This window comes from Folsomia candida, unplaced genomic scaffold, assembly GCF_002217175.1.
Source record: "Folsomia candida strain VU population unplaced genomic scaffold, ASM221717v1 Fcan01_Sc011, whole genome shotgun sequence".
In the NCBI taxonomy this organism is placed as follows: domain Eukaryota; kingdom Metazoa; phylum Arthropoda; class Collembola; order Entomobryomorpha; family Isotomidae; genus Folsomia; species Folsomia candida.
This window is the reverse complement of record NW_019091203.1, coordinates 1,223,428-1,250,839: the sequence shown is the minus strand read 5'-3', so window position 1 is coordinate 1,250,839 and position 27,412 is coordinate 1,223,428. Positions and strand designations below refer to the sequence as shown.

Here is a 27,412-nt window from a genome sequence, read left to right as displayed (position 1 = left end):
TACTTTTTGGGGTCTGGGATCATCATCATCATTTTAAAAGAAATTTCGCCATGAATTCAACGACATTAATATTTTTGACCCTATAACCTTGACGACGAGGTTAGAGGTCAAAAGAGTCATAATTTTCACATGGGGTGTCATTTTAAAGGAAATTCCACCGCAAATTCGAAGACGTTAATATTTTTGCCTCATGACAGTTAGGACGAGGTCAAAGGTCAAAAGATTCATAATTTTGATATGGGGTGTCATTTTAAAGGAGATTTGACTGCGATTTCAAGGACGTTAATATTTTTCCCTCATGACAGTTAGGACGATGTCATATACGGAGAAACGTCAAAGGAAACTTGAATCGCTCTGACGCAACTTATTTATATTCGTTTGGAGGGTTTATTTTATATGTGGGTGTTCCAATAAATTATAGAAAAGAAGTTATTATTATTTATATTTTTTGGATAAATTCACCTTAATTTCACTTTTATAATTGTTCTACCATTATTGTTAATTGAGAACTCAAAGTACAACGGAACATGCTTTCATTTCCGGCTGTATTGGAAGTGAAAGCGAATATATTAATTTGAAGTCTAGATAAATCAAGGGTTTTATTTGAATAAATATATTACGTAAAAAATAACTTCACTGGAGCCACTTTCACAACTAAAACATGTTACATGTTTTTTTAATTTGAAGTCAAGACAAGTCATGGTTTTTATTTGAATTTATTTGAATTTGATATTTATTTGAATATATAATTTGAATATTTTATTTGCATATTGCGGAAAAATAACCTTCACTGGAACCACGACTCGAAATGAATAAATAAAGGTGACTCGAAATAAAACTAAACAATTATCCACAGTGGTAAGCTTTTAGTAATCTGTAACATTTAAGTGCCTCCGGTATTCGTTAAGTGCGCTGCGTGCTAACTACTACAATTTAACAAAGCATTATTAATTTGTCGATTTCAGCACTTGTATTTGCACTCTTTCACTTCTCTTTGCACTTTCAGCACAAATCCATGACAACCTTGTAGTACCATAAAACTGTCCACGAACCAATTTAATAAGTTTGTGACACCGTGATGGATGAGATAAGATATGGAAATGGTGATAAAACCTCGCCCTACTTCACTTCTTCAATACTTGCCTGTTCACTACTACGCACTACATACATACGTCGACATCACCTCATATCATATTGCATCCATTTTGAGTAAACTGCTCAGGATTTATTTCCAAAATGAATTTTAAGCTTTTGAGACTTGCGTCGCCTCTGGTTGGGTTTCGAATTGTGAAGAATCTTTACAATGACGGGCGTCATACTGGAGAAAGAACAAGGTTTGAACGAACGTCCGTGAAAAACAAATTGAGAATGGAGGAAAATTTCATAGGAAAAACAGCATTCTCCAAAACGTATTTTGGAGAGTTGTCTAACCTCTCGAAATTCTCTGGTGGCTTGGGGAAACTCAGAGAAATTTTGGCACGACATGGATTCATCGTAATTGCAGATAAGGTATTGTTATTTTTCACTTACAATGCGATGGTGTGAAGTGTAACCCTCCGATTTGGATGAAATTTCGAAATTATGTGGTTAATGTCACAATAACCTCAGGCAGTTTGTGCGATGGTAAGAATTTGCCAAAATATTTTAGGGCAAAGTTGAAAAATATGATATTTTTAGTACGGAAAGAGGATGAAAGTTGAGTTTGCTTCTTCCACCTGGTAAAAATCGCCCATTTTTCAACTTCAACCTCAAAGATTTTGACAAATTCTGACTATTGCCTGAAGAAACCTTGATTATATTGACAACATAATTTCGAAATTCCACCAAATCGGAGCGTTACACTTCACATCATCGCATTATTAGTAGTAAATGAAAGTTGGTTAAACGAAACAATGAGATTCTTAATTCAATTTGTCATGCCTGGCAGAATCAAAGAACGAATCAAGTCAACCACGCTCTTCGGTCTGTTTCATTTTCGGATTAACCATGCCAAACTCTTCATTCGATGAGGCTAAAGTGCTAGAAATGTATCAACTTTACCTGAAGCACCGTACAAAGGGAGCCGTTGCGGTAATGTCGGGAAATGATGACCAAGAGATATCTGAAATATGTCGGCATTTCCTGATATATTTGGGCAAACAAAGTTCTTCGCCATCGTTAGTATGGTTGAACGGAGACAGCAAGACGACGCTGACACCAGCAGTTCGCTCTTTAGCTAAATCCCTAGAAATTCCTACAACAATTAACGAAACTCCAATTCCGTTGAGCCAACTCGTCTTACAAGTGGCAGATTTTATGACAAAAAATTCAATAAATGGTTGGGTAGTTGTGATAGACAATGTTAATCAAGCTTATCTGGAGCTTGGACCTATTCTTTCAATTTTGGAAAAACAAGGAGCATTTGTTGTTGTCACGACTACAGTGGAGAATTTGTGGGAGCACCTAGCGGGGACATGGAAATTAAATTAATTCGTTTCTTAAATTTTAAAGTGTGCTATGCATCAGAATAAATTTATTTTTAAAACTTCTATGCAAATCGAATATTATTAATTTGTACTGTTCCCAAAAACATACTGTAAACCGATATATTATAATACTTTTATCAAAAATATGTTACTGCTAATAATTTATGAGTTGCAGAAAAGTTTTTAAAACAAATTTATTGTGCACATCTGTAGCACATTTTAAAATTAAGGAGAGAATGCTTATATTTCCACAAATATTTACAAGTTATTTGCTACCGATAACAAAATTAATTGCCAAATTTGATTCAATACAAGATAAATAAGTACATTTAAAAATGGTCCGAGGGAAGATTAGTTTCAATAACTCAATCAATCAAAATTTATTTAAAATTTTGAAACGTGTCCCCATCAGATATACCATAGACAATTTTTTGTTCACAAAAACTTACCGAGGTCAAAATAGTCGCATATTTAGTATTGAATCCTTGGACTACCAACTTTATAACAATTCCACCCATATAAATATATTCCCTCAATCAGGTTTGAGGTTGAGAAACAAATCGAGTTTCCGGAAAAGTCCTTGTTCAAAAATTGTTGGCCGCTAAACCAGTAGTAACGGGTCCCATTGATATGTGACACGATACCAAATTTTGTAGCAGGACGAACAATTGAATTGCAATCACCAAAAACCAGAGGCTAAGCGAGTCAGGCCCGGCCCTGGGTATAAGAAAATTCCGATCAGAGTCAGAGCTCCACGACGCCGATATTCCATGGTACGCCCAAAAGATGCAGACCCGATTTTCGGTACTGCTACACCGGGAAAAATCGTTGTCGCGGCCCGCTGCAAATTTTTCGGCACGCTGCCGGGGAAAATTTATTTCACATATGTAAACGAAACTGGCTTGTACCCTCGATTTCGACGGTTTGAGTAATTTTGCAAATATTACTCTCGAGGCAAAGTGGAAGTAAAATATGTATTTAAATATTTTTTAAAGCAACATCAACTTGACCAGATGAAATTGTACCATAATCTACGATTTTATTTACTGCAACAGAACAACGATTTTGTTTGCTCAAAGATCCACTCATGAGCAGATGAAATTATGATCTCGTGTTTACATTGTACCGAAACAAATTACGAAGATAAAAGTCAAAAACGTTAAAACTTGAAGTTTGAAGGTTTATTTGTGGTTGAGAAAAGGAACATTTTTCTCTGTGGCGTATCCTGATCAAAACAATTTTGGTGGATACTTTTTCTAAGCATACTGTCACGAAGTAAAAATGCAGGGCTTGTGGTATTCATCGCAGATTTTGATCGAGACAATTTTATATTACTCATCGAAAATCAGCAAATCCGTTATTTTTTGTTAACAAGCCAAGTTCACCGTCAGTCTGGTTCAAGTGCCGGGGAATTGGAACTTAGTACCTGGGAAACGTCACCCAAAAGTTCCGATTCCCTGGTCTTTTTACTTATTCAAGTTACAGGGCAACGGAACCCACTTGCCGCAGGATTTAGCGGGTGTCGATTCCCCGGTACCCTATTCGACAAGAGTTACGATTCCCCGGAACCCAACATTTTTCTTTCATTTTTCATAAATTGGATAAAAATCTGAAGAAAATTTAAATTATCTCAAATTAACCTCCCACAGATGAAGATCATTGGATAAAAAAATTAAAATTTTTCATAGTTGCAAAGGTCCCTAAAATCACAAATATCTGACAAATTTGAGGAGCAGCAAGCTCAAAAAGGTACGGGGAATCGTCACCCAAAAATTATTTTTTGGGAAAAATACAATTATTTTTAAGGAAAAATAATTGTAACATAATAATAACGTAATAATTGCAAAAATAATTGTAAAATATTTGTATTTTTCCCTAAAAATAATTATTGGGTGACGATTCCCCGTACCTTTTTGAGCTTGCCGCTCCTCAAATTTGTCAGATATTTGTGATTTTAGGGACCTTTGCAACTATGAAAAATTCTAATTTTTTTATCCAATGATCTTCATCTGTGGGAGGTTAATTTGAGATAATTCAAATTTTCTTCAGATTTTTATCCAATTTATGAAAAATGGAAGAAAAATGTTGGGTTCCGGGGAATCGTAACTTTTGTCGAATTGGGTACCGGGGAATCGACACTCGCTAAATCCTGCGACAAGTGGGTTCCGTTTCCCTGTAACTTGTTGGATGAGATTTAAAAAAACAGTTACGCACACGCATCAGATTGCATACCTTATTTTTCGAATGAATAAATATATAATGTTTGAAAATTGTAAATTTTTGCTAAGAATGGAGGTCTCCCAACGTATGCTCACAGATTTGGACCAAACTAGTTTCAATCGATCACAAATATAATTAGTATGGAATATGCAAATGACACTATCTGCCAATGCTCAAGTTAGCGGAGATTTTTGCATAAACAGAGGAGAAAACGCACCCCAAAGGCTGGCAAATTTTTCATTTTCCGCTGCGCATTTTTCCGGCCTTGGATGCAAATATCTTTGCCAAACCTGCGCATCGGCAGATAGTATGAAGTTGATATAAGTAGCCAAAGTTTCCTCCGGCTTCTCGTACAATTTGTCAAAATATTTCAGATAAACGAGTTAAAAAATGGGCGACTTTTATCCGGCCAAACTCCAATTGTAGTCAATTATGGAAATCTGCCCAAACATCGGCAATTTTCCAACTTTAGGTCAAAGGATTTTGCAAAATTCTGACCTTCGCGCATCCCACGAATTTTATTGAACCGATTTCACCTACGCAATTCCAAAATTTTAACAAAATCGTAGAGTTACACTTCAAACCTTCGCATTGTAAGCGATTTGACAGGTACATAAGTACAGGAAGATAAGTGGATTACCCTATTTGGACGATATCACAAATCCTTATGTCCATTAGTGATAAGGTCTCGACACAACTCGTCTCACTTCTCAGTTCGAGTTACTGCCTTGTTTCGAGACATTCGACATACTTATTTCTCTCATTTTTTGCGTCACAATGCCGACTTGTATTTTGAAGTAAGCCATTATTATTTACGGGTATTTACGACTATATTCCTAAAGGCTAATTCGTAACACACTCTTCTAAATAGTGTTACCCTTTTGAAAAACAAAATTAATACACTGTGGATTCCAATTTAAGTAAACTTTACTAAATCAAGAGTAAATTTTACTCTTCACAAAATCTACGTCACCCTGGATTTAGTTTTGTTCGCAAAACTACCAACGTTTTCTCACAGATTTTGACAAAATAAGCATCAATCGACCATCGATTTAATTTGTATTAAATTTTTTGAAAGTACGATCTACTATTGTTCATGCTTACTTGATAAAAACGTCCTAAAATTTACTAATTTTACATTCTCCAAATTCTCTGCGCATTTTCTCCCCTTCGAATGCAAATATCTTCGCCCGAAGCTTGACCATTGGCAGATAAATAGTGCAATTTCAAATTTTTTTATTTATTAAATTTGTGATTAATTGGTACCAGTTTAATCAAACTTGGGGAGGATACGTTGCGAGACATTGATTGTTAGTACAGAACTCAGAGTAAATTCACTTTTTCAAATCGGGTAACATTATTTAGAGTGTATTTAGTAAAAAAACAAAATCGATTTTTAACAGGTGTTCAATAACATTAATCGGTCAACCAACCGATTATCACTGGAACATGCAAATATATGGATTAGTTGAAGAAACAAGTGCACTTTTTGTTACGTCACACCCAGAATTCGGAAATATACATAACCAAGATCCTGCCTTGAATTATCTTAGTGTCACTTATCAGCCTAAATCCAATGTCTATCCACGTCAAGAGATGATTTGGGTGCCTAGGACAATGCCCAAAGGAGTGACGGATAACATTGCAATTCAGCCTGCAGCTGGTACATATCTAGTCAAATTCATGACTTTTTGGAATAAGCATATTCAGACAAATTTTAAGTAAAACTATTTCGTGTTCAAGGTCCGGATTCCTCGCATAGAGTGCTTCACCCCGATAATATTTTGGGGGCAATCGCCATGTACCTCAATTCTTTGGAAAGGTTAAATTTTAAAATAATCGGGATTAATGAGGTTGCCGATAAAAAGAGAAGCGTACGAGTTTTGACTTACACCTTACAATCAAGGGAATAAAAAGGTACATAAATTTGCGATACATGATAAAGTAGTACATAAACTGGGCCTAAACTGTGCACATTCGCGTAGAAACGCATACCAAAATACACAAATTAACTTATGATCTTGGGAATCTAATAAAAAGCTTAAACTGGGTCGATTTGAAGCAAAATGACAACCTGGCCTCTGTTTCATTCGCCATCAGTGACAGACAAGCTGTTGCAATAATAGCGACCCACTATTATCTATTGTCTGGTGAGCATTCAAATAATTGAGCCCAGTCTTTCTCTACACTTGGAAAACCAGGTATTAATATAATCTGTAAAATCGGCTGACGCAACTCTTTCTAGCTTTGTCGTTATCAGTGCATAATTCCAAAGCTTATGATTAACCCTCCTTTTCCTCTGGCTAACTCAATTTGCTAATAAACCGTCGTAAACGCACATAAGGAAGTAGCTTCAGACTACTTCTTACGAATCACTTCCACGACATTGCGAAAACACTCAATTTCACTTAATTTTATCTATAAATTCAATTTCAGTGAAAATCTCATTTTGCCCCGACCACACCCCCTGCCGCCGGTAGGGGTGGTCCGCTTGACCCCAAAAGTTGATAGGATCCGCCCCCTGGGGTCATATGCACGATGGCGAAAACCGATTTCGATTATCTCGATCCGGTCTCCCGTTATCCTGCTGACAGACAGACAGACAGACGGACAGACAGACAGACAGACGGACAAAGTCTTCGCATAAAGTAGCTGAAGCTACTTAATAAACGAATCACATACGAAGTATCCATTTGAATATGGTTTTATAATATTTGTCCCATTAAATATAAATGATCCTGCCTGACACGAATTCTAAACAAAAGAGACGTTTCGTTAACATTAAACATACTTTTTCAAAGTTCAGTAAACCGTACTGTTAGACAAGTTAAATTCACAATTTACTGTTTACTAAGAAAAACTTAAAGGTGAGCTGCCTACTGAAATCACAAACCTAAATTACAAGGTGTGAGTATTTTTCACTGCACGAAATCTGCCTGTTTTATTATACTCCAGTGAATACTTACCATTGTGCATTATACATAAGCTGACCCGTTTTTCTACCATCGTCTCAGTCCGCTTCCCGTGTTAATCAACTGGGAATATTATTCGCGCGAGGCAAACATGGGGGCTTTAAATAAAAAACGCACAATATCTAGTTGGTACAAATTCATATTTCCACCCCCCTCGACATATGTATATTTATATCGCCCCATAACGAACATGACATTTAGAAAATAATTTTACACGGCAATTTTATAGGTCACCCTAAAATATTTAGATTATTGTCCACGCATATTAATATAAAAGTGTCAATCATTTCAATCTCAGCTATGTATTTAATAACTAATTTTCGATCAACGTCAAATTTCGCATTCACCAAATTTGCAATACACACAAAATTCACCCACAGTTCTACTTCATTTCGTTTTCAACCCACAAAAAATTATGATAAATACCTCCCCCAAAAGTTACCCCCACTCTACCCAAACTTCTTGACACTCGCCATTCTCCCGGCCTCCTTCCCCCTCTCGACCACGTGGTAATCCACTTTGGGAAAAATGGTGGAAATTTTACCACACAAATCTGTAATCCCCTCCTTCCACCGGTACCAATCCAACCACCGTTTCTTCATCTTCATCCCCCCCACATCCGAATCCTCCGGGGGAATCGAAATATTCAAGTTTGTAACCGTCACACACGGTGCGACACCTTCGGCTAAAAAAGTCTCATACATGAAGAGCATGGTAGCCTTAAAGTGCAAATTGAAACTACCCGGTTTCACCCGTTCCGGCACCAGGCGCACCCTTAACTTCTCCAAGACAGGGAACTGCTCCCTGTACACGAGTTTAATCTTATCCCGCCCCGTTTCAAATTTTAAGTAGAGATTACTTCGAGACCAATACCGTTCTAGATCAGGTCGGAAACTTCGTTGTCTCAAAATTTCGAAACCTTTTAACCTCGGGAGAACCGGAATGGTGATGCTAACTCTGGCCCCAAGAGATGGGGAAGTTTCTTTCACCCCGGAAATGCACACGTGTTCCAACCGTGGTGCGAGAAGGTGCAACAGGTCGCCTAAATAGGTTGATTCTTCAGCGTTAAACTGGAATCGGGTCACGTTACCCAAAAATGAAGGGAGCGGGGCCTTAAAGTTAAGAATATCAAGGAACGTTCTTGGGACATAGATTGACTTGAGGTAGAGCAAAGTGAGACCGCTTTCTATCAGGATCAGGCTAATAGGTATGTCCTTAAACTGGACCTGCTGCACGTGCCTGAACACCGTTAGAAACCGGGTGGTTAGCGAGACCATGTTTTCCAATCGGCCGGGCCTCAGACCGAGATGAGGTTGGGATACGTTGAGGGATAAATTGGTCAGTTTTTCGGGGATCTGGGCGTCGTCGGGCAGTAGATCAGCCCAATTTTGATTCGAGGAAAATAATTCCTTTCGATTTCTCAAGCCGAATTGAAATTCGAGAGATGTCAAATTTTTGAAAGATTCGCAAGTCTTGACCATGCGAAAAGCCACGTGGCGGAAGGCGTTATCGAGGGATATATTGAGACATAATTTTTTCACAGTGGGGAAACCAATGGCAGTAAATAGGTCTATTTTTGACAATAAATTCCCCCTATATGGACACACGATTACGTTGAGGTGTTTAGGGGACAGGTTCTTAAGGGGGTCAAGGTCTCTGTAATCGGTGACGTGGCAGAGGTGGACATTAACCGGATTTCGCATCAGGAGATGTCTTAGAGCTTCCTCCTCACACGCAGAGTTGACGAGAGAGATCGTCTCCAAGTCAGGAGTGGGCAGAAATTCCATAATTTTGTGTATTATCTGCAATTTTAATAATAATCCGGTAAAATCAGGTAGGTAATGATTTCTCGGTAATAAATTTGGTAATAATACTTTACCAGGTAGTAAAAATTCATTGCCATGAAGGTAAAACTTTATTATAAGGCCATTACCACCCGGTACAACTTATCATTACCACTTACAATGCGATGACGCCAGCGGTCTCGCTCCGATTTTGACGAAACGACGATAATTATGTAGCCTTAGATAAATAATTAGACACGTGTTTCAGGATTTTTCATAATGCTCAGGTTAAACGAAATTATGACGAAATCCGTGAGCGAGAATTCCCATTTTCACGGTGACATTTTTCTCGCAAGGGAGAAAAATTCAGATTCTCCATTACAAATTCCATCATAATTTCGTTTAAGCTTAAAATGCGTGGCCATGAAATGTTTTTTTCCGATTTTATATTGCTTGTACAAATTTTGAAACTTTGAACATTTTTGAAAATTTTGAAAATTTTGAAAATTTTTGAAAATTTCTGAAAATTTTGAAAATTTTTGAAATTTTTGAAAAATGCAACAAACGAAAATCGCATAAAACCACTTCGTGCCAACAAATTTTCAGTTTAAACGAAATTATGATGGAATTTGTAATGGAGAATCTGTATTTTTCTCCCTTGCGAGAAAAATGTCACCGTGAAAATGGGAATTCTCGCTCACGGATTTCGTCATAATTTCGTTTAACCTGAGCATTATGAAAAATCCTGAAACACGTGTCTAATTATTTATCTAAGGCTACATAATTATCGTCGTTTCGTCAAAATCGGAGCGAGACCGCTGGCGTCATCGCATTGTTAGTAGAGTCATATACTTGTGCTTTTCGGCAAGGTTTATTATCAGATTATTTACAGTGTATTGTTTAAATGTAATTTGTGAATCTTTATCAAAATTGTGAAGGAATTACCTCGGGCAAGAGCGAAATTAAGCTACACTCCCCCATATCTCATCTACAAAAACTGCTGCCACCAGCTGCCACCATTACAAATAACCAGAGAGATTTGAATCTATGTAATTGCAAATTACCATAAGCAAAATAGCTGGAGTGCTCCAATCATTGTCACGTATGAAATTTTCGAGTGTTCCAAATAACACAATCGCTTCAAAATATCTTGCCAAGTTCCTTGGGGAAGGAAATATGATAAAACAAACCCCTCTAAAAAATTTATTACGAGCGGGAAAATTTTATGAAGTGGTGACCTCCTGAAGAGGCATAACTAAATTTACAATTTTGGTCCTATTTTCTTTGTTAATTAATTTGGAGGGCAGAAATACTTAATAAAACTACAGAATATTGTCATTTAATGAAAATACATCCTCAAAATTATCGAAACAAAACTTTCAATTTTGTATTTTGACCACACCCCCTGGCAGTGGGTGGGCCGATAATGTCCCAATAATGGTCATAGTTGGTTAGAGCTTGATTAGACCTTTCAAATGAGACCCCACTTGATGGGGTAATGCGAGAAAATAAATATTGACCTGTGACCACACCCCCAAGAGGGGGTGGTGGTCAATTAAAGTTGCTTTATTTATGCCCCTTGGAATTTGATATCTCAATTCCCGAAGGCAGAATTCGATAAAATGGAATGGTTCGAGAGCAAGAGGTTTTGGCAAACAAATAAATCAATCCGGACCAGTGTGCAATGGTACAGAATAAGCGGGGGATAACAGAAATTTGATATAATGTTGCACCAATGGTGCAGCCGAAATGGTTAAAATTGGGACTAAATTTTGACACGATTTCAAGGTTAAGGCATGTCAGCCAAGGCTAACTAAAACTTTCAGTTAATCGTAACCATTGGTGCAGAATACATCGATTCCTCCAATTATTTCGCACCATTTTGCGTTAACAATTGTTTGATACCAATTGTGCTACAAATTAGGGTTAAAATGGCCGTGGGACTTATATGGTATCATACAGTATCATACAAAATAGACAACCTAGATATGTAATTTTAATAGAATTATGCAGCAATGGTGGAAAATAAGCGGACAAAATTGTTAGCCAATTTTGACATAGATTATTGCATAGCAATTGTGCTACTAATTTGGGTTCAAATGGTTTTGGGACTTATTAATTAGACACAGACAGACAGACGGACAGACAGACAGACGGACAAGAGGAATTCAATAGCTCTCATGCTATGCGGGGTGAGCTAATAATCAAATTAAAATAATAAATTAAATTAGTACACAAAAACTTGTGCAAATAATTGTAAATAAATTAATACAATAAATTTATGTTAATGCATAATTGCAAATAAATTGTTGCAAAAAATTGTTATACATAACTTAAAATAAATTTGCGCAAAAAATTTGTGCAAATAACCTTAAGCTTTGCATCTAAAAGGTCTCTTATTAAAAAAATTAAGCCTTTGTTATACATTAAAGTAAATTGTCTACATCCATGGGCGCCCCGTGTTACATGACTCATAAATCCTACGCAATGCTTTTCTTATGGCCAAGTCTACCTCCCTGAATCTCCAGCCCGTCGACTATCACACCCTGCCCAGAGTTACATAAATTTGGTCAAAGCCCGTAAGAAAAGGTTAGTTGGTTGAAAAAATTCATGAAAACTCTGGATTTCGATCGTTACAAAAATTAGCATTTCTGTTTTAGCCCGTTTGGAAAGCTACTTTTCATTATATTTGCATATGTATATATATAAATGTACATCGTTCTTCTTTATCATTTAAGTACTTGACAATCTTTATGTCGTACTGCCTTTTCATCAACTAATCCTATCTTTCATAAATTATTCATACGTAAACTGAACACGAACTGTGTTGATTCTTAGTAACAGCACAAGCTCAGCTCAATTCGGTGGAAAGTAACCCATCAATACTACCCTAAGGCTACTACTTACAATGCGACGGTGTGAGGTGGTTATCGCAGATATCCACCGGACTAATTTTAAATTATTCAGGTTCAAAAATAAGTGGACCCGTATTTTTTCGTTTTCCTGAATGGGCATGTTTACGCCCTTGGCGGAATTTTCAAAAAAAAATCAGCCAAAATTCGGAGTTTAAAAACGCTGTAACTTTTCGAATTTTAACCCGATTTCAAAAAATAAACCCAATTTGTGTTCAGAATTACATCCCTGAAAATATAAAAATTCAATTTCAAAAATTTTCAAAAATTCATTTTTAAAAAACTTTTATTTTTCAAAAAATTACCGTTTTTTGGGTTTCTAAAAATTCAGAAATAGAATGAAAATATCAATTTTTTAATTTTTTAAAAATTCATTTTTATATTTTCAGGGATGTAATTCTGAATACATATTGGGTTTATTTTTAGAAATCGGGTTAAAATTCGAAAAATTACAGCGTTTTTAAAAACCCGAAATTTGGGTGATTTTTTTTTGAAAATTCCGCCAAGGGCGTAAACATGCCCATTTAGGAAAACAAAAAATACAGGTCCACTTATTTTTGAGCCTGAACAATTAAAAATTAGTCCGGTGGATATCTGCGATAACCACCTCACACCTCCTCATTGTTAGGTATTTACAAAATCGGTGGCTGAGACCCGGCTACTATTTGGACAAAGATATCATTGACACGCGACTATGATAGTACATATTTGAGCACAGCTTCTGCTTGAGCAACGGCTACTATTTGAGTTTTTACGGTATTTATGTTTATAAACTTGATGCATTTATGCTGATTAAGACATGCACGTACACTCTTAGAAAATGGTGTTAAATTGTTACTGTCAGGAGTGCATATTTAGGTATACAAGAATGCCTCTACCGGTACTGTTATAACGGGATTTACCTTTCAGTAATGTTGCGGTAATGAAAAATTTACCATTTATTAGCAACACACTACTACAAATATGGTAAGAAATTAAGATTACCAGATTTTTAACAGTGCACATACTTACCATCTTGGTATTAATTGTACATAAGTGTTTGAGGGAGCGTGTTTTCCTAGACCTTAACTAAACCATCGTAACACAAATATGGAAGTAGCTTCAGAAGTCTCCCATCACCCCGATCACCTACCCGACCGCGCGGGAGCACAGCATTTCATCTTCAATTTCACTAACAATCTCATTTTGCCTCCACACCCTGCCGTTGAATCTCCGAACTCTCCCTACCCACTAAAATTCGATGTCGATACCCGAAAAGCAGATTTGAAAAATACTCATCAAGTTATCCTGCTGACAGACATACAGACGGACAACGTCTTCGCGTAAATTAGCTTAAACTACTTAATAAAGCTACTGCAGTAGCTTTATTAAGTAGTTTAAGGATAGCGTTGAGGATAGCGATAGCGTTGAGGATAGCGATTCAGGTAGTAATATTAGCAATAATGATAGAAGCAGTAATGTTATCCATAATAGTGACGAGCCATTAGTTTCCGATTCACTAAGCGACAATGGTGTAGTAGAAAATAATAGGAATATTTTAGATTTAACACGGGACGTGAGGGACTGGTCGCTTCGACATAACATAACGGGAGTAGCTTTAAACGATCTTCTACGCATATTTAACTTTTATCAAGCATTTAGATTTCGTATTTGTCGTGGGTTTATTTTATGGCAAGACAAAACCAGAAAGTATTGACGAATACTTGATGGATTTGATAGCAGAGTTAAAAAGTTTGCGAGTTGGGATTAGTTACAATAATTTGAAAATATTTTGTAAGGTTTCAAAAATAATAGCTGATGCGCCAGCCAGGAGTTTTTTAAAGCAATGTAAAAGTCATAATGCATACAATGGATGCGAGAAATGTATAGATCCAGGTTTCTGGAAGGGACGTGTAATTTTCAGAACATTCGATAGTCCACTTAGGACAGATCAAGATTTTTATGTTAAAAAAGATAAACACCACCATGTAGGCATTTCCCCGTTTACGGAGCTTAAAATTTTGATGATTTCTTCGGTTCCTCTTGACTACATGCACCTCATTTGCTTAGGTGTGGTTAGAAAACTATTAAGAAGTTGGGTAAAAGGTCCATTGCCATTTAAATTATCTTCTCGTGATATTTCAACTTTATCAAGTAAATTAGTATTATTTTCGCATAGTTGCCCTAAAGAATTTTGTCGTAAGCCGAGGTCAGTAAAAGAGTTAGATATGTGGAAAGCGACAGAGTTTAGAACTTTTCTTCTTTATACAGGACCCGTCGCTTTAAAAGGATTATTGTCGCCGAAAAAGTATACACATTTTTTAAATCTTTGCGTAGCAGTCACGATTCTTATAACTACCAAGGCGCAAGCAAATAATTGGAACGATTATGCACGACAGCCTTTATTGAAGTTTGTTAAAAATGTTCCCAATTTATATGAAGAAGAGTTCTTCTCATATAATATGCATTCTCTTATACATATTAGTGATGACGCTTTAAAGCATGGCCCGTTAGATTCTTTTAGTGCTTTCGATTTCGAAAATAATATGCAAGTCATAAAGCGCTCGCTACGAGCTCACTATAAACCTTTTGAGCAAACTGTGAATCGCACTGCTGAGAGAGAAAATCATAAGTACCAGTCCCCTGTGAATTTAAATAGACACTGTATTATAAAATCGAACGGAAAGGATCATTGTTTTATATTAAAAGATGGGAAAGTAGTTGTTATAAGTAGTATAAGTAAAGATAAAAAACATATAAATTGTAGAAAATTCAAACACTCGGACAACTTGTTCACTTGTCCGTGTGAAAGTAAAATTTTAGGAATAATTAAAGTTAGCAAATTATCAAATAGCGTAACCATAATAGGTATTAATGATATTGATAAGAAATGTTGGTTACTCCCGTCGGATAAAATAGATGAAAACATTTGCATTCCCTTGTATAATGTAACCATATAATTTTTGTTATGAAATAAATGATTTTGATAAAAATTAATAATTCGTGTTATTTGACTGCAGTAATTGCATAAAGTTTAACTGCAAGTTTTGCATCAAATTATTCGTTTCTTTTGCGCAATATTCTACGCTCTAAATTGCATTAATTTGACGGTTACTTCTACGCAATATTCTTGAGGCTAAATTGCATGAATATGACTGTCAATTCTATGCAATATTGACAGTTTATTTTACGTTAAATATCTAGTATCTTTTGACGGATTTTTGCAGGCCATCAGTTGCTGCAATTTAACTGTATGACTTTTGCGTAAAAGTGATAGCTTTTGTTGATCGGGTGTGGATTGGTATTCCTTTGAGCATTTCTTTGAGCACGGAGTCAAATCCGACACGATATCCACGTTCTAAATTTATATTTTTTGTACCGTACCAATAGTTAAATTCTCGTATTCCTTAGTGATACCTTTGCCGTACTTATCTTGATGTTTCGAACTTAACCTGTAAATTTCATACAAGTTATTTGAAATAAGCTATCTTATCCGCCAATAAACGACGTATTTTTTCATCTTAACGACTATCTTTTCTCATGTTGGACTCCACTTTTGTCTTGATAAGTGTTTCCTACTAACTGACAGGTTTTTATCTCTGACAAAACAATGACGAAATAAACATCACTCCACTTCGACCATCCTGGTTTTGTTGTACACTACAAATTTTATTTTTGTCGAACCCAGTATGGCATCACCCACTATAAATTTGGCATCAGTCCTAACTCCCCACACCTCATGTCGATATCACCTCGTCTTCAACGATATTTCCTCGTCAAACTTACCAACCACTCACAATGTTCCACTACCACTCACAAAACGACCCTTCGTGGAGAAGTCGACTGCTCTGTGGAACCTCCCAGAAACCAAGTTCCCCTTAGAATTCAAAATCCTCCGAAATCCAGGCTAGCTTTGTGAAATCGTCATTCTATTTGTCACCATAAATTCGCCAAATTATACAAGATACCACGAAAAATGGTTACGCTATTGGATTGCTACTCAAGGAGAACGCTATTTTAGACCTAACCGGGAAAATATTAGATCGATCGACACGATCTATTCGTGTCGATTTATATTGTAAAAACTCTCCAAATGAAGAAAAATGATGAGAAAATAGCGAAAGGAAAGATCCTTGGCACACTAATCCGCAGTTTTATTCCACCTCATCGTACCCACCTCCGCCGACGACAGCAGGGTCAATCGTTATATTGCGTCAAGATACGATAGAATCATCGTATCCTATAGCCTCATACACATCCACCATCTTGTCGCAACCACTAGCCTTCAAAACCACCAATGCTGCAAAAATAAATGCCGCCTTTACTGTCTCCTCCATCGTGCCAAGTTCACCGTCGCCCTCCTCCGAACCTTCCTCTCCTCCTCCGTCAACGGCTCCCGTCTAACTTACTACCAGTATTACCGCAAGTGACGACAGACAACGTTTCCTGCTGTGACGCAACCGCCTTCAGAATCATGTCACAAGAACCTTATGCACAAATTGTAAATGTAAATTACGAGATTGCCAACTTTACATGAACATTTACGGTTAGCTGGTGGGAAGAAAATTCAAGTGCCAGATGACACCGTTCCATCTGTAATTGTGCAAATTTGCCAAGCTGCAAAATACTAATAAGATACAACGATGGAATTTAAAGAAAGCCAATGTACGAGAAAGATGTATATTGTAATTTCTTATAAATACTGCATGAAACCAGCATTCGTGAATTAAATAGATATGTGTATTTATGAATTTAATGTCTGAATATTTAGTCGACAAATACTCTATTTACTTTAATTTTGTATGTAAGTATGTATATTCAGATTTATGTACATGATACAACAATAAATTGAATATTTATGTTAAAAAATAATAGCACTTACTTAAACAAAGACGATTTGTTTGTTCACCGATATCTTTATTACGATTCAGTGGTCTTTCATGGCGACTATGGGAAACCAATGGATGAAATCTTATCCTATGTCGTTTAACGATACATCATTTGATCCATGAATGATTTAATAAGAACTAGCACGATAGGAGAATTGAGCCTTTCCTTGTTTGGTAGGGAATATTCTATAAATAAGTTTAGTTAGCTGCGATTATTTATATTCGCAGTTCTCCAGTTTTTCAAATTCTCTCACTTGCATGTCTAATGCTGATTCAAGTTCACGACAACCCCATGTGGGATATGTAGTTACGGAGGGTAAAATCCAACGATGTATTTGTGCTTGAACTGTGAAGCCGAATGTGATATGTTCCGTTCCTATCTCTGAATTGTCGCGCGTTCAGAGTTGCTGAAGGAAAACTTGATGTGTGTTCTTCTGACAAAAAGTCTGGGTGGTCCTTGCCATCAAAACTTGCATTTTTGATTTTTTGAGGCCAGCAAAAAGCCTTTTAAGCAGGCAGAATTTCGTTGCATAAATCGCTTAATTTTATGGCTTTAAAAGAAAATATGAGCTGCGTTTTGGATCAGCATACCGGCACCTTCCGATATAGCATGCGACAGAAGAAATTCAGCAATGAGGACTTTCTACTGTTAGAATCAAAGTTGGACTCAAATTTGGAACCCGATGAACAGCTGATGTTTCGAGATGTTGTCAGGATATATCGAAGAAATTGCATGGTAAACTCCTACAGCAGACGGAAGATATATGAACTGTGTGTCCCTGTGGTCAAAATCATGCTACAGGGAAACCTAAAAAACGATTATTTCTCAAATCGCTTCAAAATTCAAGACCACCTGCGTGTGATGCTTGACGTATGATGATAATATTCAATGTTTCAGATTTCAAGTGCCACCTTCTTTAGGTGTAAAAGTGTACAAAACAAAATTATATTTTCATAAAAGACAATGTTTTTAAACTTAGAAGACATGAAATCAGAATGAAAAGTTGTTTGCATCATTGGGGTCGCTGGGTAGCAGGGATAGTAGTTTGGAGTATAAGAGTTGGTGAGAGAAGAAGGAGTTGCGATGCCAAATTGGGTTTACTTGCATATGTACCTACATAAATTATAATACTACTACCAACAATGATGAGATTTATTTATTTGCATTAACTGAATGGGTTAAATATACGCGCGCGTACGTATCCGTTAAATTTTAAATACACGTAGGCAAATGCTCAAGCCGATAAGGTGAGTTTACGGAAAGCGGACGTCGGCTTGACGCAAATTTATCACTGTATCTATTTCCTAACATGCATTTGCTGCGCTTTATTGTTATGCGATGGATTGATTTTATCTTAAGTTTTTTGTTCGCAACTTGCAAATCGCAAGTGCCCCAGAAAGCCACAGGTATGATATTATGTACATATGTAACTATGTAAGTCCGACTTGTTTGTGTGTTGCGACCATAATTACTCATAAAATAAATCCATGTATTACTTCTACATTTCAATAGTTGTATGTCTTTCATTAATTCTACGTCTTACAATAATTCTCCGTCGTACATCTATTATACATACGTCCTGCATCAATTTCACGTAACATTTTCTTATGACGCTTATATTTTTGGACAGCTTCAATAAACAGGGGGCAAACTAATCTAACCGTTTCCTCAACATTTGCCCTATTACATTTCACATATTCGATTACCGCCAAACAGAAACATGCCGCAAGACAGGCGACGAGTAGAATGAAAATGGTTTGAATGCTATCGCCTAAACTGACCACGCGAAATGAGGTCGCTGCATGGCGAAATTTCTCATGCTTTTCTAATTTGGCCTCTGTTTCGCGACCTAATGTCTCGTTCTTGGTAAATTGATCAGAAACCTGGTTGTAAATCCCTGAGCTCAGAAACAATTTCAGATATTGGAGCACCCGTGATTCCCGCCCAACCAGCAGGATAATTCCCGCCGGCACCTCAAAGATTGTTTTCTCCCCGCGATACCATTTTTTAGTGGGGTAATTTTTCCTTAGGTAGTCGTAACAGGGGTCAACTTCACTCGACAGTCCGGCATAAGCTGATCTCTCACATTGCAATAGTTCTTCCTCAATTATTCCATTAACTCCGTTATAGCCTAGGAGGTCAATTTTCTCCGGGTACCAGCGAATCCTTGGATTCATCATATCATACAGTAATCGATGTGATTGCGGCGGAATATCATAACCTATGGAATAAAAGTATTCCGTAAATTTGTAATTTCCCAATCGATTCGATCTTCCCCAAGCTTAGACATATTCGGACAAAATTGTGTAGCACAATCCGCCCAATCTCTTCAAAATTACGGGAAGTATATAACTGTTCTCGTTATTCTTCAGCGAGCTGTCCAGCTCATGAATTTTAGAAAACCTATCACGTACCATATCCTTATTTACCATCGTTCGGGGTTTCTCTTGACCATACATTTGTTCATACGTATTCCCTCGTTCCACTGGAAGCGGCGAATTCAAATTTATTATGAAGGTGCTCAGGTGGCAATTACTGATCACGACGGAGACTGGAGCCCAATAGCCATGAAATACTGATGGGTTGAAGGGGAATTAAATTATACAGTTTTTTCGGCAGCTTGTACACCTCGTCGATCAGGAGACCGAAAAGTACAAGAATGGTCTTAACGGGTATAATTCTTTGTTCAAAAGGTAAAATCCCAACGAAAGCAGGCAAGTTGATAACGAAAGCATGATAAACGTCCACACGATTGGATCGTAAGGAGCGAAATAGAGGGAAAATGAGAACCCTCTAGAAAACATGGAGCATGAGAAAAATGAGAGGCCCTGAAAACCTTTGATAACAATTTGGCCGTTATGTTGGAACCCGTCTATCCCCCGTTCAGTTTTATAGTCATACGTATGGTAGAAACGTGCTTTGTTCAATGCAAGGTAGCCATTGGATTCTTTTGGCACCCAGTAACGGCGGGTTGCATTAAATTTGTTTCATGCCAAAGCAACTAAGATATATGAGATTGTTTGAGATTGATTGAGAACTTTTAGTACGAGTTGGTATCATATAGTCCTGCGAATAAAATTATTTTATTATTATTCTTTCCATGAAATCATATAGTTAGAAATACATATGTACATAACCACCGTCTTGTAATAATTTAATATCAGTTATGTATGAGTGTGTCACACGTGCTGGACCTTGTGTTATGGATGTGATAAAAATACCCAAGTCAAGTACATATCTGAGGCATCTATATTATAAGCTGGAAATGTCTTTCTGCAACGGAAGTGAAAGTAATTTTCCGTGACGGAAGTGAAAGTGGAGAAAGTTAAGTTTCAAATGGCGCGACAATTCAAATTAAATTCTTAATTTAAAAAAATACGCCCAAGTAACCACCGTCTGACAAGCACCCCCAGATAACCACCTCATGATAACCACCCACAGATAACCACCGCCTGAAATCACCCCCAGACAACTACCTCCTGACAACCCCCCCAGATAACCACCCGCTGATAACCCCCCCCCCTTCAGATAATCACCCCTGATAACCACCCCCAGATAACCACCATCCGGCAACAGCACAGGGTCCATGAATTGTGATGCATCGGGACTGGGATGATTGTGTTGGGCTGTGCTGTGCTGTGCGCACAGCACAGGGTCGACGAGTTGTGTCAAGTCGGGACTGGGCCGAGTGTGCTGTGTGCACAGCAAAGTGGTACCAGTTGAGACGTGACACAACTCATCTGCAGTTGGCTGTCTGACAGTTGTTCTCTGTTAATGGTTGTCTGACGATGGTTCTTTAGAGATGGTTATCCTGAGTGTTTATCTAATGATAGTTATATTGTTTATCTTGGCCACCGTACCTTAAAGCGAAGTTAAATTAAATGGAAACCACTTCCATCGAGTAACATTTACTTTCACTGCCTTGCCAACAGACACTTCCAGCTAATAGTATAGATGCTCTCGCCCGGCGGGAGACGGGCTTATTCGCTAGTATTTACATATTAGCATCTTGTTGGGTTATTCCACACGAAATAATACATATGTATCTGCTATCATGGATCTACAGTAATTATTTATGGACGACCCTCCATACAAAGAAACATCGTCTTCAAATTATATATTTAATACATCCTTTTAGGAACATATAGATATATGTATATATGTATATTTGTATTACATTATTAAAATAAGCGGACTGGTGGTTTTGGGTCTCCTGTCTTATCTGTGCTCAGCTTAACATGAGTGGGATATAGAATAGGTGGCTGTGTGATTTAAAAATAAGCATTTTTATGACAAAATATATCAACGCTCCAATATGCACTTGAAATGAAAATATTTATTTTACACCGCACAAATTTAAGACTTTATTAAACCCGTTTATGTATTTTTACAATAAAATCGTCTCTTTACTGCAATCAATTTATTTTTGCGAGAGATTAGTCCAAGTCCTCGTACCTCTTATTTTTAGATGGAGGCACAAATATCCCCGAACCCACCCTGACATCGAAAGCCGCATTGTTGGTTGACAAATTGGCAGGTGCCTCCGCTTTTAAAAATTGGCAGCCCCAAGGGACCCACGGTTTGACAGGTGTACGTATCGGTGTAATTGTTACACTTGGGAGCTATACAAGCACAAATTATGGTGGTGTCCACTTTTCCAAGAAAAAAACAAGCGAATAAAGTAAGAAGTAAGAGGACACGAACAAGTCGGAAAAAGAATTCCATTTTCCGTGGGAATCTGGAATCAGAAAAGAATTAGGTTAATTTTCCAATTTAGAGGTGCATAACGTGATTTATTGCAAAATAAGCTTTACAATTTTCCACTAAAAAAATTTGCAGATCTCTGTTTGAAAAATTCTGTTTTACTGGATATTACTTTACGCCTTTTTCAAATTTAAAACGGTTTACTCAAATTTGACCAAATTTATTGTTATTTAATTCTAGTGATCAATAATAATTAATCGATTCCGGAACGTTCACATAGTACGTCACCAAAAAAGTGGGTGTGTAATTGTGGTGGACAGTTCACAAATTGGTGTTTGTTAGATGACGTACTTAATATATTGACGTACCCGTCCGATTTAGCTATGTTTTAAAAATTGTGTTAAAAACAATAACTCTTTTTCTGAAAATTAAAAAATTTAAACTTTTTTACAAATTAAGCGTAGTTTAAATAATATAGAATAATAATAATTATTTACTAAATCTGGTAAAATTTTATAATATATATTGCATTTAGATATTTATTTTTCCAAATATAATTTTTATTCACTTTTTTAATTCTACTTAGTAATTAAAAATAAGTATTTAATTAGTAATCATTTTTTTAGTAAAAAGGATTTAAGTTTTAACGCGTCTCATAATTTTTAAAATGGATTGAAGAAAATTTGTCTGAATGATAAAATGCATTTGGGAAACGAAAAATTTGAAAAAAAACTGTGACTGGGAACTATTCATAATTAGTCTGGATAAAATCAGACTAATTATTCCAAACATTTTACGAAATCTTTACCTTCGAAAAAATATCTTTATTTCTTACTTTTTCGAAATCTGGAAACTTTGGAATTTTTTAAATTGATTTTTTTCTACCCGTAGGTCTGAACAATCTGCTCGAAACTGAGAGAAATTGAGACACAAGTCACTCATTTTATACGAATTTTATGTAACTGAAGTTAATAAAATTAACCTCTTGAATAATAACTATTTTTTATAGAGGGGCCATTCATAAATTGTGTGGTAAATAAGAGTAAATAAGTGTATGTCCAAAATCACTATGAAATGGAGCTAAAAAATAAATAGGTGTCTGGAAAATCGGGGAACACAACTTATGAACGCCCCCTAAGTACATAGGTACATAGCGGTCACACTACAAATTCATCGAAAATGTGTACCACGCTTAGAATAACTTCATGCGTACACAAATACGGGCACTCACTCATTAAACATCTCGCCATGCCAGGACGAAGTTCAGAACAAACTTGATAACACACTCTAAAAAATAATGTCACTCTTTTAAAAGGTGAAGGCAGTCCGATTTCGAAATTAATTAAACGAGGCTAAATCCAGCGTAAACTTTATTCCTGGTCAAATTTACGCTACTCTAGATTTAGTATACTTTACTTCATGTAGAATTCAAGTCAATCTGTCTTTTTGAAAGATCAACCTTATTTTTAAGAGTGTGTCTAATATGTAGTAAAGTTTAACAAGTTATGTTCTTCCAAAGCATTTTTATTCGCAAGTATGTAAACTATATAAATATGTTCTCGTAAATAATCTTTGATCTCACACTAGTGATTATACCTACTTATTTATATAAACGGGAGCTGTTCTATTGATTGGTTTGGTTCTTTTCTGCAGTACAAAGTACGAAATCCCAACGAATTCAAACATACATATTCCTATTCATCGCATAGCATTAAGAAGTTCATGGTTGAGTCAATCATATCACAAAAACTTGCGAATGTCAATAAGTGGTTGAACTCTCCAACTTCGCAAAATCAACTTTATTGCGTTGAAAAGTACACTTTACATAAGCCACAATGTAGCATATTTAGTCAAAGAAGTCACGTGTGGGACGATTCAATAAGGATGTGCGTAATTTTGCCAAAATCAGTTCCTCACATTGCATCGGGTGTATATGTAAATATGCATTAATCATGTCAGGTTTGTATGCACCTGTCCCAATAAAAATATGGTTTCTCACACATCTGTAGAAATTCTTTATGTACGACCCTCCTATGTTAATACCGCCAACTCAATCAATTTACATAGGACGGATTAATTTCCCCCACGCTGTCGGCGGCCAATGACTTACAGACTCTGAATGTGATTTAATTTCGTTTATAAAAACTACATGATTTGAAACCTTGATAAGGCTAAGGTTTAGATTTTTTTGTGCACAGTAACCCACCCATCACACAGGCAGGCACGACACCCAGTTCATGAACGTCCTCGATACCCAAGTATGCAATGAATACCAGAATATGTGTGCAAAACATAAATTTATTTTAGATAGGGAAAATTTGTCTTTATTAAGCGGTTTGTACTTTTACAACCAAATTGCTAAAATTATAGTAATTTTCAACCAGACATTTTTTTCAAATGGATGCGCAAACATCCAGAAAACCTCCTTGACATCGATATCCGCATTGTTGGTTGACAAACTGGCAAGTGCCCCCGCTCTTAATTAGGTCCTGGCCAAGGAACCCCTTATTTTGGCAGGTCCAAGTATCGCTGGCATTGTCGCACTTGGCAGCCGCACAAACGCAAATTATGGTGGCGTCCACTATTCCAGGGAGAAAGTAGGCGAGTAGAGTAACAATTGAGAGAAGATGAAAAATCCGGACCAAGATCGCCATTTTATACGGGAATCTGGAACTTAGAAAAATATATAGTTCAAGTTTGTTTTAAAATATCCCGCAATAAAATTAATTTATGATTAATAAATAAATTAGTTAATAAATTAATGACTTATGACAAAGTAATTTTGCATTGTTTGCGCCAAAAAAAATATTAGAGAAAAAACTAGCCCTTTATGTAGATTCGCGTGGGGTGTGAAAAATATTGTTCAAAAATATTACGAAAATGGAAAACTTGTATTTTAACTCGAAATAATTTAAATAATTAAGATTAATTAATTATTTCATTTGTATTACTCGATATTTCTATATTGCATAATATTTTATAATATGTATAAAAATTATAAATTTGTTGTTATTTTTATAATGAATTATTAGAATTTAATTCTAATAATTTTGATTAATATTTCACAAATTTTTGACGTGCTTCCGAATTTTAAAAATGTATTGAAAATTCGGTTTTATGAAAAAACACGTTTACGAAGACTAAAACGAAATTGTGTGTGGGCAAAAAATGCAAAAATCTTTTGGATAAAATTATACCAAATTATTTACATAACCTTACCCTTTTTCATGAATTTTTACACAACAAGGTTCGTAATTTTCATCCCTTTGTTTTTTTAAAGGGACGCGCAAACATCCAGGAAGCCTCCTTGGCACCGAAAACCGCACTGTTGGTTGACAAATTGGCAAGTGCCCCCACTCTTGATAATGTCCTGGCCCAGTAACCCCCTATTTTGGCAGGTCCACGTGTCCTGGTTACTGTTGCACTTGGCCGCCGTGCAAAGGCAAATCGTAGCGGAATCCACTATTCCAGGAAAAATGCAGACGAATAAGGTATAAATTAAGATGAGTTGAATTATCCGGAACAAAATTGCCATTTTTGAGGAGAATCTGGAATTGAGAAAAATATTTTAGGTTTTTAAAACTTCTCGCAATTTAATTGCATGATGTAAATATTTTAAATATAAAAATTATTTTCGATTTTTTGCGCATGAAGTAATACTGAATAAGTGGCACCCTTGGTTACTTATGTAAATTTTCTTCAGTTTAAAAAAAATAGAAATTTGAAAAACTTATATTTTCCGAACATTGAAATTAAAACTTTTTTTTGATTCAGGATACATAATTTAAATAAATGAGCTTAATTAATTAAACAATATTGTTAGAAATATTAAATGTTATGAAATATTTTATTTTATGTTATTATTAGTTTATAATTTACTAATTTAATTGTTATGATTCCTAAAGCCAAATTATTATTCGTAATTTTTAGTATGTAATACTTGACTGATTTTTGACTTGTTTCTCAGCTCTAAAACTTAATTGAAAAATCAATCTTCTATTGAAATATGTTTAGGAAATGAAAAAATAAAGTTTTTTTTTGGGGGGGGGGGGCGGGTGAAAAGTAGGCTGAAAAAATTATCTGGATAAATTAATTCGCATTAAATCACGGCATTTAAAATGATTCAAGAAATTTTTACCTCCAATTTTGTATTCTTATATTTCTTAAAAAAATTGAAATTGAAGATTTTAAAAAAAATTATATTTCTGAAAATTATTAATTAAATCGTGTTTTGAAAGTATTGCCACCAGTCACTCGAAACAGTCTTCTTTACACTGTGAGAACTTGGCAGAAAAATTAAGATTTTATAAATTCGAGATAAGCTCTTACAAAAACCTTTTTTTTATTCAAAAGCTAGCCATTCCGATTTCTGAGTGAAGATTTTGATTCACATCTTCAGCCATTTTTCTTCAAACTAATTTTATTTCACTTCACTTCACTTCACTTCATCCGTCTTCATTTCTAACTTTGTCCCTTGTGTGTATTGAGCATAGTGTGAAAAATGAAAGGAGTAAGAATTCTTTCCACTCACTTTCTCATTCATCTGAAATCTTTCAGTCATTTTGAATCAAATGAAGGGAAATTTATCACAATCAGTCAAAAGAATGAAAGTGAACAGGTGTGCCAGCTGTATGTATGTGACTCGTGTATACATACATACATACGTGTGTAATTATCCTGGGATTAATAACGATTTCTAACGGACTCGCCGAAATTCTTTATGCACGACCTCCACACGATTTTGCAATCGTATTCATAATGGATCAATTTTCACTTCAATGTGCACGATTGCAGAATTTGTTAACAGTTCATATTCATGTAAGGAAATGAATAAATTATGCATTCAGCCCTTGTTCAATAAATTAATGAATAATGAGTAAATATTTTTTCGAAATTTTTGAATGAATGAATGTTGAACTAATATTTATGCATTACATATTCAAGAAAAGTCAGGAAATAATTTTGTATATATGTAATTAATTTTCTACGCTATGCATAATATATTGGGTATATTGAGAAATCCATGTCATATATATGGCGAATTTGAGATGACATTATGATTAAAAAATGAGTAACGAATACTGACTAAATATTTATTTTCGAATCTGTATTAAATAAATAATGAATAATACATATTTGTCTTCCCATTTTTAAATTGATTGGATTTTGAACAAAAAATATTTCTGTTCAGGCACACGATTAAAATTAAGTGGTACACAAATTTATAGTTTTTTTAATCTATGTGTACCATAGTGGCGATGGAGAACCTTGACCTAAAAATGGTCAACAAATTATTCTAGAAATCTCAAATTTTGGTATAATATGTAAAATGTGTCTGACCACGTGTCCCCAAAATTTCATCAGTTTTCCTTGAAAAATAAATTTCTCACACCATTTCAAAGCGAGAAAGTCGGGAAACGAGTTTTTCGTAAGTTCCAAAACCTGAGTGATAATGACTCGAAGAAGGCTTGACCACATTTCAACAG

General features: G+C 35.8%; 1 protein-coding gene and 2 long non-coding RNA genes across 7 annotated transcripts; 2 read left to right on the top strand and 1 right to left on the bottom strand.

The window, feature by feature from the left end:
- Positions 1-1,165: 1,165 nt before the first annotated feature.
- LOC118436908 lies at positions 1,166-2,530 on the top strand. The gene is made up of 2 exons (XR_004835768.1): positions 1,166-1,509; positions 1,928-2,530. It is a non-coding gene; the product is annotated as an uncharacterized LOC118436908 (long non-coding RNA).
- A 2,356-nt stretch (positions 2,531-4,886) lies between these two features.
- Positions 4,887-9,512, top strand: LOC110855069. 5 transcript variants are annotated; one of them, XR_004835866.1, is made up of 5 exons: positions 4,887-5,482; positions 5,955-5,995; positions 6,089-6,348; positions 6,429-6,886; positions 7,122-9,512. XR_004835866.1 is itself a non-coding variant. In XM_022103500.2 (3 exons), the coding sequence occupies exons 1-3, from the start codon at positions 5,463-5,465 to the stop codon at positions 6,596-6,598; spliced, it is 450 nt and encodes a 149-aa protein (XP_021959192.1). In that variant the 5' UTR covers positions 4,892-5,462; the 3' UTR covers positions 6,599-6,752. The 5 variants fall into 5 exon arrangements, 1 of the variants encoding a protein (XP_021959192.1); XR_002548412.2 differs by having other exon boundaries at positions 5,955-6,013; XR_004835865.1 differs by lacking the exon at positions 4,887-5,482 and having other exon boundaries at positions 5,513-5,995.
- Positions 9,513-21,538: 12,026 nt separating this feature from the next.
- On the bottom strand, positions 21,539-22,882 carry LOC110855040. Its single transcript, XR_002548406.2, has 2 exons — positions 22,762-22,882; positions 21,539-21,960 (listed from the first exon to the last, which is right to left on the bottom strand). It is a non-coding gene; the product is annotated as an uncharacterized LOC110855040 (long non-coding RNA).
- Positions 22,883-27,412: the final 4,530 nt, after the last annotated feature.